This window comes from Lampetra planeri, chromosome 21, assembly GCF_965212315.1.
Source record: "Lampetra planeri chromosome 21, kcLamPlan1.2.h2, whole genome shotgun sequence".
NCBI classification, from domain to species: Eukaryota; Metazoa; Chordata; class Hyperoartia; order Petromyzontiformes; family Petromyzontidae; genus Lampetra; species Lampetra planeri.
In genome coordinates, this window is record NC_136127.1 from 10689869 (window position 1) to 10703566 (window position 13698).

Here is a 13698-nt window from a genome sequence, read left to right on the forward strand (position 1 = left end):
CGTACACACGGGGTATGCGCGTGTCCTCTCTAAGCCCGGTCGGTGGACGTGTTGCGTACCGGCGCACGTATTACATACCAGTGCATGTATTAACATACTGGTACATGTCACGTTTGGACTTGAGTGGTGACGTGGCCCAGCGGGTAGTGCGTTCGGCACAGTTCGAATCCGGCAGGCCACTTTGGTGAATTTCTGCAGGTGTGTACTCGCCGTATAATACACGATGTCTGCTTCGCGCAGCGGCCGTTTCAGATCCCTGCCCCCTTGATGTCGTTCGCAAAAGAGTCGGCCGTTGTGCTCCTGCGTTGTGGTCCAAATTGTTTAAAATTGGTGGAGGGAACGAGTTACTCGATTGGGACTGGCAGACTGATGCCCTAGGTCACTCCTGCGAAGAGGGTTAACCGTGATCCCTTGAGTTATCCCCGTCTGATTCAACAACGCGACCAGGGTTGCATTGTGGGGGTTTTTTTTTTTTCGTGGGAGGGATCGAAAAGGCTGCCGTGCAAGGGACGCGAGGAGGGGAATGGACAGCAGTTGGTTGAAGTTCAAGTTCGTTACGTTCAACCCAGGTGAGGGCTCAAGAGGCTAGCAAAGAGGAGTGTCGTTTGCAAGCGTGACTTGGGTCACCGACATGACAAGGAGGAGGGAGGGGGGACCACCCGTTCTGCGGAAGTTGACTGAAGGTGGTTGATTGTGTTCCCTGCATTGCTCGGGTTTTTTTGGTTATTCTATCTCATTATGTTTCGACCAACTTGGCCGTAAGGAAGATTTGTGGTTTCTCAGCGAGGCAGACATACCGACTTTTGGAGGCTTACGAGATAATTTATTAAAGGCGGATATGTGTGCACTGTATGTGCAAACGTGTGCGTGTCTGCATAACACGTGCCTCCGCGTGTCCGTAATTTACGTCTTTAAACGTGCAGCCCTGCTTCACTCCACTGCTGGATGAGGGTCCCCCCCCACGCCTTGTGGGTCCAGCGCGTTATTTGACCGTATTTCCCTACGCCGGTCAGTGCCGGTTGCCGTAGGTTACGGAGCGTATACCCGGAGGCGTGGAAGTTCGGCGCAACAATGATAGATTTTTATTTTTTTTGCTGCGCTGCCATCTGCCGCCCACGCCGCAGCCCCGCAGCAGCCTATGGCAGCCTCAATCATGCCCGGCGGTCGCCCGTTCCGGCGCCGTCCAGCCTCTCGCCGCCTCTTGGCGTCTTGAGATCCGACGTGATTGGCCGCATTCCGGGTGACCCGGTCACGGCGGTGTTGAGCACGCATCGCGCGCTCGACATCCGTTGTCGCGGTTGCTCACTGCGGTGCGTCCCCTCGATCGGTCGGTCGGTCGGTCGATCGTGCGCGTCGCGCGGCCCAGCCCGTCGCGACAGCTGTGGTGTCGGCGGTCATTAACGGACGTGGTGGTATTCCCGTGTGTGCGTGCGTCTGGCAGGCCCGCCCAACAGCGGCAAGACGGCGCTGGCGGCGCGAATTGCCGAGAAGTCCAACTTCCCCTTCATCAAGCTGTGCTCCCCGGACAAGATGATCGGCTTCTCGGAGACCGCCAAGTGCCAGGCCATCAAGAAGGTGGATCGATCGCACGATCTCGATTCATCACACGCTGCTCGATCCCTCGGTCGCTCGTCCACCCGCCCGTTCGCTGACCTTGTCGACCACTCGCGCGTCTGCTCACCCTTTGACTTGTCAACCCCCACTCGCTCGCCCACTTAGCCGCCCACTCGCAATGACACCCGTTCGTACAGACGCCTACCCATTCACCTACTTGTCAGCCACTCAGGTCACCCGCTTAATCGTACACCACTCGCCATTTCACTTGCCAAACTGCTCACCCACTCACCCACCCACTCAGCCACTTATCCACCCGCTCACTCGCCAGCACACCCATTTGTGTACATGTCTACTCAGTCGCCCACACACACCACCCTCCCACATACACAACCACTTAATGTTTTATGTAACCGCTCACTTGCCCCTTTTATGCCCGCACCCACTCACGGGCTCACTATTCCTCTTGCTGAATCACATGCCTGCCTCGTCACTCACACGCTTGTTCACCCACTCGTTATTATGCCTACTTGCCCACTTTGCTCGCTCACTGATCACCAATTCACTCGCTAATGCACCGGCTCACCATCTCTCTCATCAACACACTCACCTTATCACTCACTCACTCATCCACCCACTTACATAAATATTTACTAACTCACGCACTGGGCCGTGCACTTACCCACCCACTCAATTGCTAAGTAACCTACTCACCCATTTATGCACTTACATATTCACTCCATCACCCACTCACTCACCCACTGTCAAACGTGTTTCAGTCTCACCTGCTCGCTTGCTCAGCTTTTGACCAATTCTTCGCTCATGTATGCACTCACCCACCCGCTATCTGGCCCACCAACTCGCTCACTCGCTCGCCCTCTTGTCTACACACTCCGCCGTGCAACACAACTGTGCATGCGCTTACCTCTTCACCGGTGCCATCACTCGTGCAACTCGCTCGTATATACAGGAGTGCGTAGACGCTCACCCACTCCTGCAATCAACCACACGCTCGCCTATCCACCCGCTCACTCATGCATCCACCAGACTTTCTCAGTTATCAACCTACCCGCTCACCTGCTCACCCACCCGTCCACATGCATGTACTCGATCAGTTATCCATTCACACATCCACCAACTCCTTTTAGTTGTGGACCTACTGTTCATAAAATTCAGTCATTCATGCAGTCATCCAATCATGTGTCTATATACTCACCCACTCATGCACTCACCCAGGCTCCCGATTATACACCCACCCACCGACTCGCTCACTCGCCCACCCGATCGCTCGCCTTGCCACTGCAAAGCGTTTATCAATCACTGCCACTCTCCCATAAACTACGCGAGGGCAGGGAAACGCTCGCATGAGGTGGCCGCTTTTCAAAATTAAATTGCGTCGCCACTCACCCAGGGCCCCCCCCTCGCCCCCCACCCCCGGCCCCCCCACGTCACCCACCCAGCGGGCTACGCGTCGTGCGACGGGACGCTTGTTTTGCTGGCCCAGGTTAGAGATAACTATTAATAATGGTGAGGCAGCGCGAGATAGCATCGGTAATTTTGTAGAGCGCGAGCACCCAGGGTCGTGCGTTTGGCCACAAAGCGCCGGGTCTGAGCCAAGACTCATTACGCCACTCATTTTGAGACAGATTATTCCGCTGAAACGAGTTATTAGTGGCTCGTAGTCATTTTCTCAAGAGATTACCTGCTTCGTGTCTTTCCGTTTTTTCCCCCATCTTCTCCTTTGTGTTTTGTTTTGGGTTTTTTTTCTCTCTCTCTCTCTCGTGCCCATTTTAAAGCGTGATTGTCACTGTAAATAAAACTGCCATTGTCTTGCGCGGTCGGCAGACTTTTGACGACGCGTACAAGTCGCAGCTGAGCTGCGTAGTGGTGGACGACATCGAGAGGCTTCTGGGTAAGGGCTGCAGCCGCCACCTTCACCGCCACCGTCCGCACCAGCGGCAGTGGCAGCAGCACCCACCACCACCAGCAGCAGCAGCAGCATCAACTTTGCCACCAGCACCACTGCCACGATCAGCAGCAGCATCACCATCGCAGCAGGCACCACCAACATTATCAACGGCACCATTGTTACCACTGTCACCAGCACCACTATCACCAGCACCACCACTTATCACCACCATCAGCAGCAGCACCATTGTTACCACTTTAACCAGCACCACTAGCAGCCACACCACTATCACCAGCACCACGAGCCACGGAATCACAATCACCAGCAGCAGCAGCAGCACCGCCAAAATAACTTGTACCGCTACCACTATCACCAGCACCAACCACCAGTAGCAGCACCACCTTCTTCTCTGTAACAATGCCACCTGTCGCCAGTACATGTTGCATCGGCAGCGTATGTGGCATTAAAACTACAACTGAAATTATCTTCAAATTCATTGGCCAATGAGCCCTGTACAAGATTCATGTTTCCACTTGTTTATTAAACATTTAAATAATTCGACTGATTTCAGCTTCAGTGGCTTCAGCGGCAAGGTGCAGCCTTATTGCTATGTGGGCAGGAGCTTTTGCAGTTGTTTCACCTTGAATTGGTATCATTAGGAAGTTCTAGATTTTAAGCTTTCGTGACTGCAAGGATTCATACTCTTAGTTTTTTCGGTAAAGTCATGTAGGTAAAAAATGAAATAAAATTAATAAAAATAAAATAATAATAATGAATAATAAAAAATCACGACGTTTCGGAGGCAACACAAGTCTCCGTCATCAGGTGGGACCGTCACAGCTAAATACATCATGTGGGACCGTCACAGCCAGATTTGCTGCAAATCTGGCTGTGACGGTCCCACCTGTTGACGGAGACTTGTGTTGCCTCCGAAACGTCGTGATTTATTATTATTTTATTTTTATTAATTTTAATTTCATTTTTTACCTACATGGTGACTTTACCGAAAAAACTAAGAGTATCATCAGGAAGGCTCGACCTCGCAAACTCCGCAGATAAAGAATTGTGCCCTGCCTGCCGCTCTTCCCCATAGCTGCCTTCAAACCCATGGTGGAATTCTGTTTTCACGGCGCCCAGGTTCGCCCTGCGTATCTGGGGAGGCGATAACTTTGTGCGTGCGTGCGTGCTTGTGTTTGTACACACGCGGAGGTGCGCGTGTGTTCACACGCATGCGCTGCCCTACTAGCCCGGAAACCGGAGTTCAATTCCCGGTCACGGCTAACGTCGGTAGTGAATATCTGAACCAGTCCTGAGGCCCTTTTGGAGAGGCACAGGCGGCCGGGCGTGGTTCTCGCCACACCACCCGCTCGTGGGTCTGGCCGACCTTAATAGGCGCTCGCTAACAGCGTAGCTTACACCGAGTGTGGGGGGGGGCGGGGCTCGCTGTCGTTGGCAGACTACGTTCCCATCGGCCCTCGCTTCTCCAACCTGGTGCTGCAGGCGCTGCTCGTCCTTCTCAAGAAAACTCCGCCCAACGTGAGTACAGCGTTGTGGGGATCGCGCGGGGTGAGAAATCTCTTTGTCGACATTGGGATGCTGTTTGGCGGAGAGAGAGGTGGTGGAGCGCGGGGGTTGAAGTTGGCAGAGCACCGCGGCAGAGACGTTGCGCCAGCTTCGCTTGGCACGCTTTTGCCGCGCTAATTTTTCTTCCACACCCCCCCCCCACCGCCCGTCCGTGTAAAGTAAAAAAAAACCATCGCCGTCATTTAGCCATTCGTTGGGGGGGGGGCGTCGGGGAGGTCTTCTTGCTCGAAGGGTCTCCCCGACCACGTCCGCGCGCCTGGCTCGCCAGACTTCCTCGACTGCGCGGAGCGCTCAAGCCTCGTGCTGACCGCTAACTCTGGCCGCCGCTTGCACTCTGCCCGGCCGTTCCGCGTGTCGCGTACTAAAGCAAAACAAATCGCCGTGGCGCCCAATGTTTTTTTGCGCGCATAGTCCTCCGGGGGCAGGGGGGGTGGGGGCGGACGACTGAAAACGTTCTCGGCCTTGACAGCTCGGCGGGCACGCACGCACGGTCGGTTCTCAGCTCGCCGCTGCGGAGTGAAAGGGGCAGGCCTCATTTAGGTGTCTCCGCGCGCCACCCCTGTGCGGTAAAATAAAGGCACCGTGCGAGTGAATGCGCCGGGGGGCTGTGAGGGGTTTTTTGTTGTGCGCGGCATTCCGGCGCGCCGGCGATCCCATCTCCTGCCGGGCGTCACTTCCCTGCTTGCTTGTGTGCCGTTTGTGTGGCGGCGGCGGCCGGATTATGTAAATGTTCAGCTGGCTGCCTCGGCCTGGCCCCCCCCCCCCCGATCCCCCCACGCCCGCAGCGCTGGGAAAAATGAAAAAGGTGGCGGCGACGTGGCGGTCGTGACGACGTACCGTGGTGCCGCCCGAGCTGGTGGCTCGCTCGCTCGCTCGCGCTCACGCTCGCTGCCCCTGTCCCCCCCCCCCCGCTGCCCCCCTGCTGTTGCCCACTCTGCGATCCTCTGTGACCGACACCAGCCACCCCCCTCCCTCCTCCTGTGCCCCCCTACCCTTCCCCTTGCTCTTCGCTGCACTCTACTCTCCGCTATTCTCTACGACCACCGTAGGGCTTAATTTCTCAAAAAATCTCGTCCGGGTGGCCAGTGGCCTGGAGTAGGTGGCGCGTGACTAGCAGCAGCAGCCACAGCCATCGCCAGAGGTTGTACTTGGATACCTTGTGAAGTGAGCCGGGTGCGGAGATAGTTTTCAGGTTGCCGAACTGGAATTAATCCCCGCTCCGACGCACCCTCCCGAGCAAGGTTGAGTCTGGTTCATACTTTTAGTTGCTAGAATTTCGGCGGCCTGCGGCCATCTTATCTTGGCTTCTGCGGAGGGCTTCTCAGCGCTTTGCGCCTCGCTCGTCACCCCCACCGATGTCCTCTTCTTCCCCCCCCCCCCCCAAATGTGTGCAGATAAATCTGACTTGTATGTAGGGTGTGCCGACAAGATAATGGGTTTTTTGGGGGGTTTGGGGACAATTTTTGGAAACCTGTGGGATCAACATTTTACCCCCAAATCTGAGGGGAAGGGTCCACTTTCTGTAACTTTTCGATTCAGGCCTTCTGAAAGGCTCTCATAATTTATTTGACGGACAAACGGAATGCTGGGCTTTCATAAAAATAGATGCGATGCTGGTTTAGCACGCTTTAGCGAAGGCCTCCTCAACCCATTGCCATCTCTCGCGGTCGACTCGAGATTCATCCGGCACACCGGAGCTGATGTCGTCACTCGGCACCTCCGATTAGCACGGTTGGCTACGTACGGCGCAACAGAAGTTTTCAACGGTCAAGACGATGTCTCAAACCTGCATGTATTCTCCAATCACGTCCGCGTTCCTCATCCGCTTGCCGCAACAGCCGATAGTCGCTGATTGATTACTTTCTTCATTAGCCCCACTGGGATGTGGCTTTCCATTGTCAAGGTCAGTTTTCCAAAAGCGCTTCGAGTGACGGTAACGGAAAGCATTGTTGATTTGTCATCGTTTTTTGTTGTTTATTCACCCGACCTTGTATGCGTACGTTTACAGAAGTAGCAACTTTACACCTGTTGTCAACACGTTTGGTAAAACATCAAACGGAGGGACGAGTGCAAAGCGTCGGCATGGATAAATTGCAGCGTTTCCCTGTGTTCTTAAAACCACAGTGTTGCTGAGAAGCACTGGGACACTTGGTAAGTGCTTTCGGCAAAAAGTAATTGTCCTCTCTAATTTAACAACCCATAGGCCCAGTTCTACGACACCGTTGACTCTAATCCCAGTAGATTACATACGGCCAGATGGACACTTTGACATGCTCTGTGAAGTTGGGTACACTTCACAGTTCTTCAGCGATGGCTTATTCTCGGGATTATGCACAACCTGTGATGCGCGTGCTATCAGTGACAAAATCTGTAATTCTTATAAATGTAATTCTTATAATTGCCGCACACACTGTCAATCACAGCCTGTAGCGCTTATAACGCACGTGGTGTCAGACACACGGTCTACGATAACACACATGCTGTCAGTCACGATATTATAACGCACATGTGCCATCCATTGCAAAAGCTTATAGAAGATTTGCCGTATTATATCGCAAAAGTTTTAGGTGGGGCTTATAATCCGCTAGGTGTGTGTGACCAGATTTTGTAGAATAGTTGTATTAGACACCAGGCAAAGATTTGGAGTTTGTTTACGGAGCGTCTTATAATGCGGGGAATACGGAATTACAACGTAGCCTGACATCTGATGTCCTCACACACACGCCGACAAGGCATCTATGCTCACACCGCAAAACACATCAAACCCACGTTCGTTATTGCTGCCACGCTTGTTTACCCAGCAAAGCCTCGCCGAGTCTCTTCTTCAAGAGGGTCGTGCCAAATTTCTCATTTTGTGGGCGATGTTGCTGCTGCTACTGCTGCTGCTGTAGTCTGATCCCAGTTGAGGAATTCCGCAGGTGATTTTTCAGGGGATGGGGGAGCGAGTCGGAGCAAAATAACCAGATCTGTCATCGCAGCGCTGGCGATCGCGAAGGAGGGCACCGCCACCGCTGTGTCTCACGGATGCAGCCTGCTGTCGTTCCACCGTACGGGGGCCGATGTTGATGCTTCTGCTGCGCGCGAACGCAATTGAGTAATTTGCCGCGTAATCTTTCAGCATCGGGACGTTACGTTGCGTTGTTTCTTGGAGCAAATGGTGCCACGTTTCGACGCGCGGGGGCCATTTCGGATCTGCGAGGGAACCTTCCCGGATTGGGTGAAAGCCGAGAAGGGGGAGTCAGAGATGGAGGTTTGTGGGGGGATGGGTTGGGGGGGGGGGCCATCGTGAGGGTTCAGGGAGAAGTGGGGGGGGCGGGTGGGGGGCTACAGCAGGAGCAGGGACGACCCGTGCGACGCTCACACTTCATCTCTGTGCGGCGCGCTCGTGCGCGCGCGCTCGCGTGTGTGTGTGGCCACCCCTAATTGCACCGGCCGTCCGCACGGCGACAGCCAATTAGAGCGAGCCGAGCATCCGCTCCTCCTCGGCACCGCCGGCGCGTACGCGGCGTCCTCTCGGCCCTTCCTTTCCTGCCGTCTCCGGACAAAACGCTGTTATTGATTGCCCAATAATTCCCGCGAGCGCACGGCTCATTGTGCGCAACAAAGAGGCCGGCGGCTTTTCTGCTCCGCTTGTCGTGGGGTTTTATTGCTCCGTTTCCATTGGCGGGGCCCCCGGCGCGACCGAGGGCGGCGGCGGCGGCGGCGGCGCACCGCCCGGGAACCGTGCGCCCGCCGGTGCGGCGCTCGCTATCGGGCGGTGACACCTGGCCTTGCGGCCTCGGCTGCCCGGTAGTTGTCGGTCGTCTCGGAACTCTTTGAGTGTCGTTGTTGTGGTGGTGGTGTTTTGGCGACCGGTTGGTTGGCTGATGATTTTGATTGTCAATTCAATCAAATGTTTTAAATATTTCTCATCGTGAGAGGTGGCAGTGGCTTATCCAACATTATATTAACCATGGCGGATGATGATGATGATGATGATTTAATATTTCCATCACAATTACAGGAAGAAAAAAAACATTTGTGGCACCATTTGTTGTCGCGTAAAATGTATGCTGACAGTTTTTAGTTTCAAGATCATCATCCTTGAACTTGTCTTGAAATGCATTTATGACCAATATAATGAACGCAGACGGGAAGGAGTCCCTTTCACCACTTACAAATAAAATATAAGTTGAGTCCATCAGCCTCATTTGCCCACTGGAACAATGATTACAGCCACCACTTTGGTTTAAGCAGCAACAACCTTGAACGTTGTCTTCTGTGAGTCCCACCAGCAGAGCATGGTATCTTAGAGGCGCTTGACAGCGATTATAAAATTGTACATAAGACGATCGTTGTTTTCAGATGGTGAATGCGATTATTAAAAATGGTGGCATAATTCTAGTGACAAAAGACCAGGCGCGCGTGTTAAGGAAGGAGGGGTTTTGGTAGGCCTGCTCCTAGCTGGCGGGGCGGGCGACATCATCGTCATCAGCCATGGCCGCTGCACCCCTGGACGAGGGCCTCTCCAAGCCCACTGCCCATCCCCGTGGTCGCGTCACGCAGCAATCCGTCTAGCTCCCGTGTTGTCCATCTACCAGAGGTCGCAACCGGGTACCCGATACCCGTACACTACCCGATACCCGGCTACCCGTACCCGGCCGGGTACGGGTACGGGTAGCCGTTTGCGACCCTGGTGCGGTCGGGTACGGGTAGGCCGTGAGTCACTGGTGAGTAGCCGTTTGTCACTCATTTCGGGTAGGGTACGGGTAGGGAACGGATACCCGTACCCGGCCGGGTACGGGTACCCATTTGCGACCCTGGTGCGGCCGGGTACGGGTAAGGAATCAAACCCCGTTTGCGACCTCTGCCATCTACTCGATTGCTCCGTCTCCCCCCTTCTGGACGTGGCCCCATCTCCCGCCGCCAGTCAACGTGCACGACACCCATCTCGTCGCTTTGTCCCGGTAACGTCAGCCTCCCTCTCTCTGTCGCCGTATCATCAAATTTCAGAATCGGAATTAGAATCTTTATTTAGACTGGAGGAGGAATCCTATGAGCTGTGAAGTTCTTTTTCACAGTTGTCCGGTATGGGGCGGGTCAGCAAGTTACAACAGCAAACAATACAAAAATAAAAATAATATCACCTGATGCCAAGTTCAATTTGCTTCGTGTAATTCTTCCCCGTTTGCCATTCATGTTTTTTGGATTGTCCTTTCCCCACACCTCCGATTAGCACGGTTGGGTAAATAGGTTTCAAAAGACGTTCAACATACATTCAACCCAGAGGAGTTACAGCTGTCTCCTTAGAATCGATATTTCTCTGAACAATCCAGCTTCTATTCCACCCCTGAGCTAACCGTCCCGTGTTCAAAGTTGACCAAATGTGACGTTTCAGCGCCCTAATCTGTGTCGAGAGTTATTTTTCCTGTTGTAAGTGGGCACCTGACATTCACGACCGCAGACTTTGCTTCCGCTTATCCTTTACTTTCTTTACCCGCATCTTGCATTACTGTGGCTTGGGGAGTCCAGCTTCGAATAATTTCATTCCAAGTCGCTTTCTAATCGGGAGAAGCAGTGGGGGAATCGTTGGTGACTGTACTCCTACGCCATGAACCCAGTGACCTGAGTTCGATACCCGACCACGACTAACGTCAGTCGCCCTTGATATCTGAACCGCTCCTGGCCCCCCCCACTGTGCCCCCCCCCCTCTACCAGCCCAATCACTGAACCAGTGTCGGGCTTGGTAGAGGGGGAAGTATGGTCAACATAACTCCCACGACCAACACGGCATCGGGAGGTGTTCATCCAGCAGTGAACTGACGAACGACAACGTCCCATTATCATCGTTATCGTTTTTTTACCTGCGAGTTAAAATGCAGTCACGCGGTGGGCCGTTGCTGCTGCGGGCGTCGTGCGCTGGTTGACGGTCGCAATAACGTTCATAAAGAATTGGCGCAAGTCTTGCCGCTGTGGGAATTCCACCGCCCAGACCGAAAACGCGGTTAAGCCCAACACTGCAATGACGGCGTATCGGTCTGGGCATTCCACGCCGCTGCTTCTTCTCTCTGTTGTCATCGTTGTAAGAGTGACGTTTTATTTTTTTTGAAAAATTTCCCAACGTAATCCGACGGGTGCATAAACGCCAAAAAAGTGGGGGGGGGGGGTGGGGGGGGAATAGATGGCCGCTGCTTTCAGCCGGTGTGGTTGGTGATTGACACCATATCCAATAAATTTCTTTAAATAGCGGCTGAATGAGCCGCAGTACCTGCTGTGCTAAGCACCATTTTACCAGCGCTGGGGGATTTATGCAAAGCCGGAATTAGTTTTCACTCTTCAATGCTCCTGTTGTGATTTTGGCACAATGGGAAAACTCTAGACACTGCCAAGTGCCCCCGTAACTCCTTCTCTTTTCTTGGCAGCAAATATGAAATTTTTCCTGCGAAAATATTTCGCCGGTCCCAGGCTGGTGCGGGGAGAGAGCCCCCCTCTCGCCCGAGAGGGCGGGCGGGCGGGCGGTCGTAGCAAACGTCCTGCGGGCACGGTGCGCGCGATGGATCAGGACACAGACGGGGTGTGCGGAGCGTGCGGTGCGTGCGGTGTGGTGGCGTTGGTGGCGGTGGTGGCGGTGTGTGCCGGAGCTGTGGAAGTGCGAGAACCCAGCGGTGGCCTGGGCCAGGCCTCTCTGTGGGCCCTTTCAGCCACCACTGCGGGTATCCCACAGCTGCTCAGACCCGCTGCTCAGTTAGACGCCATCCATGCGCTCGCGCACGCACACTCCAAACACAGCGCTTGGGTTTTGTCCACTGCTTAGAAGCTTGTTTTTCCCGCAGCCTGTCGGAAAACAAGGACGCGTAGCTCAGCGTTATTCGGCGGCGGCGTGGTTAGGTTTGTGTTTTTGTCGCGCACCAAAATATGTCGCTGCTGGAACCGCCAAACGTTTATTCTTTAATCGCGTCTGCGTTTGCAAAACGGAAACCATTTGTGTTTTTGTATTGTTTACAACGTTTCAGTGGTGTTAAATGTGACGAAGCAAGGTTTTTTTTTTCTTCCCCAAAGCCACCGTTAATTTTAAACGGCAGCGGCATGTAACTTTTTTTAACTGCAGCGGTGCTCAAAAACTTCACGGCTACTTCGCTAGAAAATCCCCCAAACATCAGCGCTGCGTTTCGTTTAAAATAAAGCGGCGCGTAACGCACAGCGGCTAACTGCAATGCACAGCGGCAGTAGCCGGAGCGTTTTAACTAAATCTTCGGTGAACCCATCGTGTCCCGACCGTTCTCCGGGTCTCCCCCCCCCCACCCCACAACATTTGCTTTGCGTTCCCACAGAACGACGTCACTCTCGCTTGGCTCGCTCAGCTTCACAGCTACCTGGTGGGGCTACCGCGTTGGGCTACCTGGAAGGGTCACCCAGTAGGGTCACTCAGTGGGGCTACTCCGTGGAGCTACCCCATTGGGCTATCCATAATAGAGGTTTTTGGGTTAGATCGCGTAAATATATAAATGTGTCGTTAAACCCGCCACCACCCAACACAGCCAACTAGTAAGGGTTGTCACGTAAACATAACGTGGTTAATTCGTCACTAGTACAGCACACCGGTGTGTTGGAGAGTCCGACGTTTCGCCAGTAATTACAACCAGCTTCATCAGGCGACAGCCAGATTTGTGGAGAAGTCCACCTGTTTCGTTCCTTATAAAGTGGCGTAGATGTGTTGACCACCCTTCTGCGCTCTTGCACAACGATGGGGGGGGGGGGGGGGGCTACTCGGTGGCGCTACCATAGCTCGCACGACGCGGGGTTCTCCGGATGCCGTGTGCCGCGGGGGGCTCCGTGTGCTGGGCACCGCGGGTCTGGGAGCCTCCTCCATTGGTCCCCGTAACGGCGGCGCTGCGCCGGCGATGTCTGGCTGTCCGTCGTCGCTGCGGCCCCCGTGCGGACGTTGGGAAGAGCGTGAGCGTGACCGCTCGGGCGCGTCTGCGTGGGAGGTGGGGTCACTTCCCGGAGACAAAGGCGGCGCATAAGACTCTTATTTTTAATCAGATTAGGGACGGGGTCAAACTTCGTATCAATTAAACTCCGGGGTTGGAAAATACGAGGGACATTTCTCGGCCGCGCTCGGCATTGTGCTCGTGGCGCCGCGGACCGAACGCTCGGGGGAGGGGGGGGGGGGAGCAGGACGGGGGGGGGGACATTGGGAAAAGGAGTAAAAAAAAATTAAAGCGAATAGCTGGGGGGAAATAAATAAATAACCCCGAATTGAAAGCTTGGTTAAAATTAACCCTGCGTCTCCTGCCGGACCTCCCAGCGGCATCGCGCTGCTTGCTGGGCAGGATGAGAGCAGCGAATCGACCGCCCGGACGCACATCCGGATCTTGAGACGCGCCCCAACTCTGGCGTTTGCTGCAGAGATTCGTCGAGAAAGTGTCCGAGCTTCGGGCAGGGATGATCCGTCGATCGCCCTTGCCGATGTCAGGTGCGAGGTGCAGCCGCGAGCGGGTGTTCCTCGCACCTTGTGTGCGTGTGGAATATTGGGCGCGTGTCCGTGTGTAAAAACGTAGCCACGAAGACTTTGGTTTTGTATTCGCACCCACAGTCCCACGTGTGTGCACGCGCGCTGACGAGCGTCTGCGGAGCGGTGTCTAAAGTGGGGCGAGCGCACTTTGCTACGA

General features: G+C 54.4%; 1 protein-coding gene across 1 annotated transcript in view; it reads left to right on the forward strand.

Moving 5' to 3' along the window:
* The window catches only part of NSF (N-ethylmaleimide sensitive factor, vesicle fusing ATPase), a 48989-nt gene that overhangs the window by 26856 nt on the left and 8435 nt on the right, over nt 1-13698 (forward strand). Inside the window, exons 15-17 of the mRNA XM_078603962.1 lie at nt 1442-1575; nt 3400-3466; nt 4920-4999. Of these exons, the coding sequence (XP_078460088.1) occupies nt 1442-1575; nt 3400-3466; nt 4920-4999 (281 nt within the window). The remainder of the gene's footprint in view (nt 1-1441; nt 1576-3399; nt 3467-4919; nt 5000-13698) is intronic.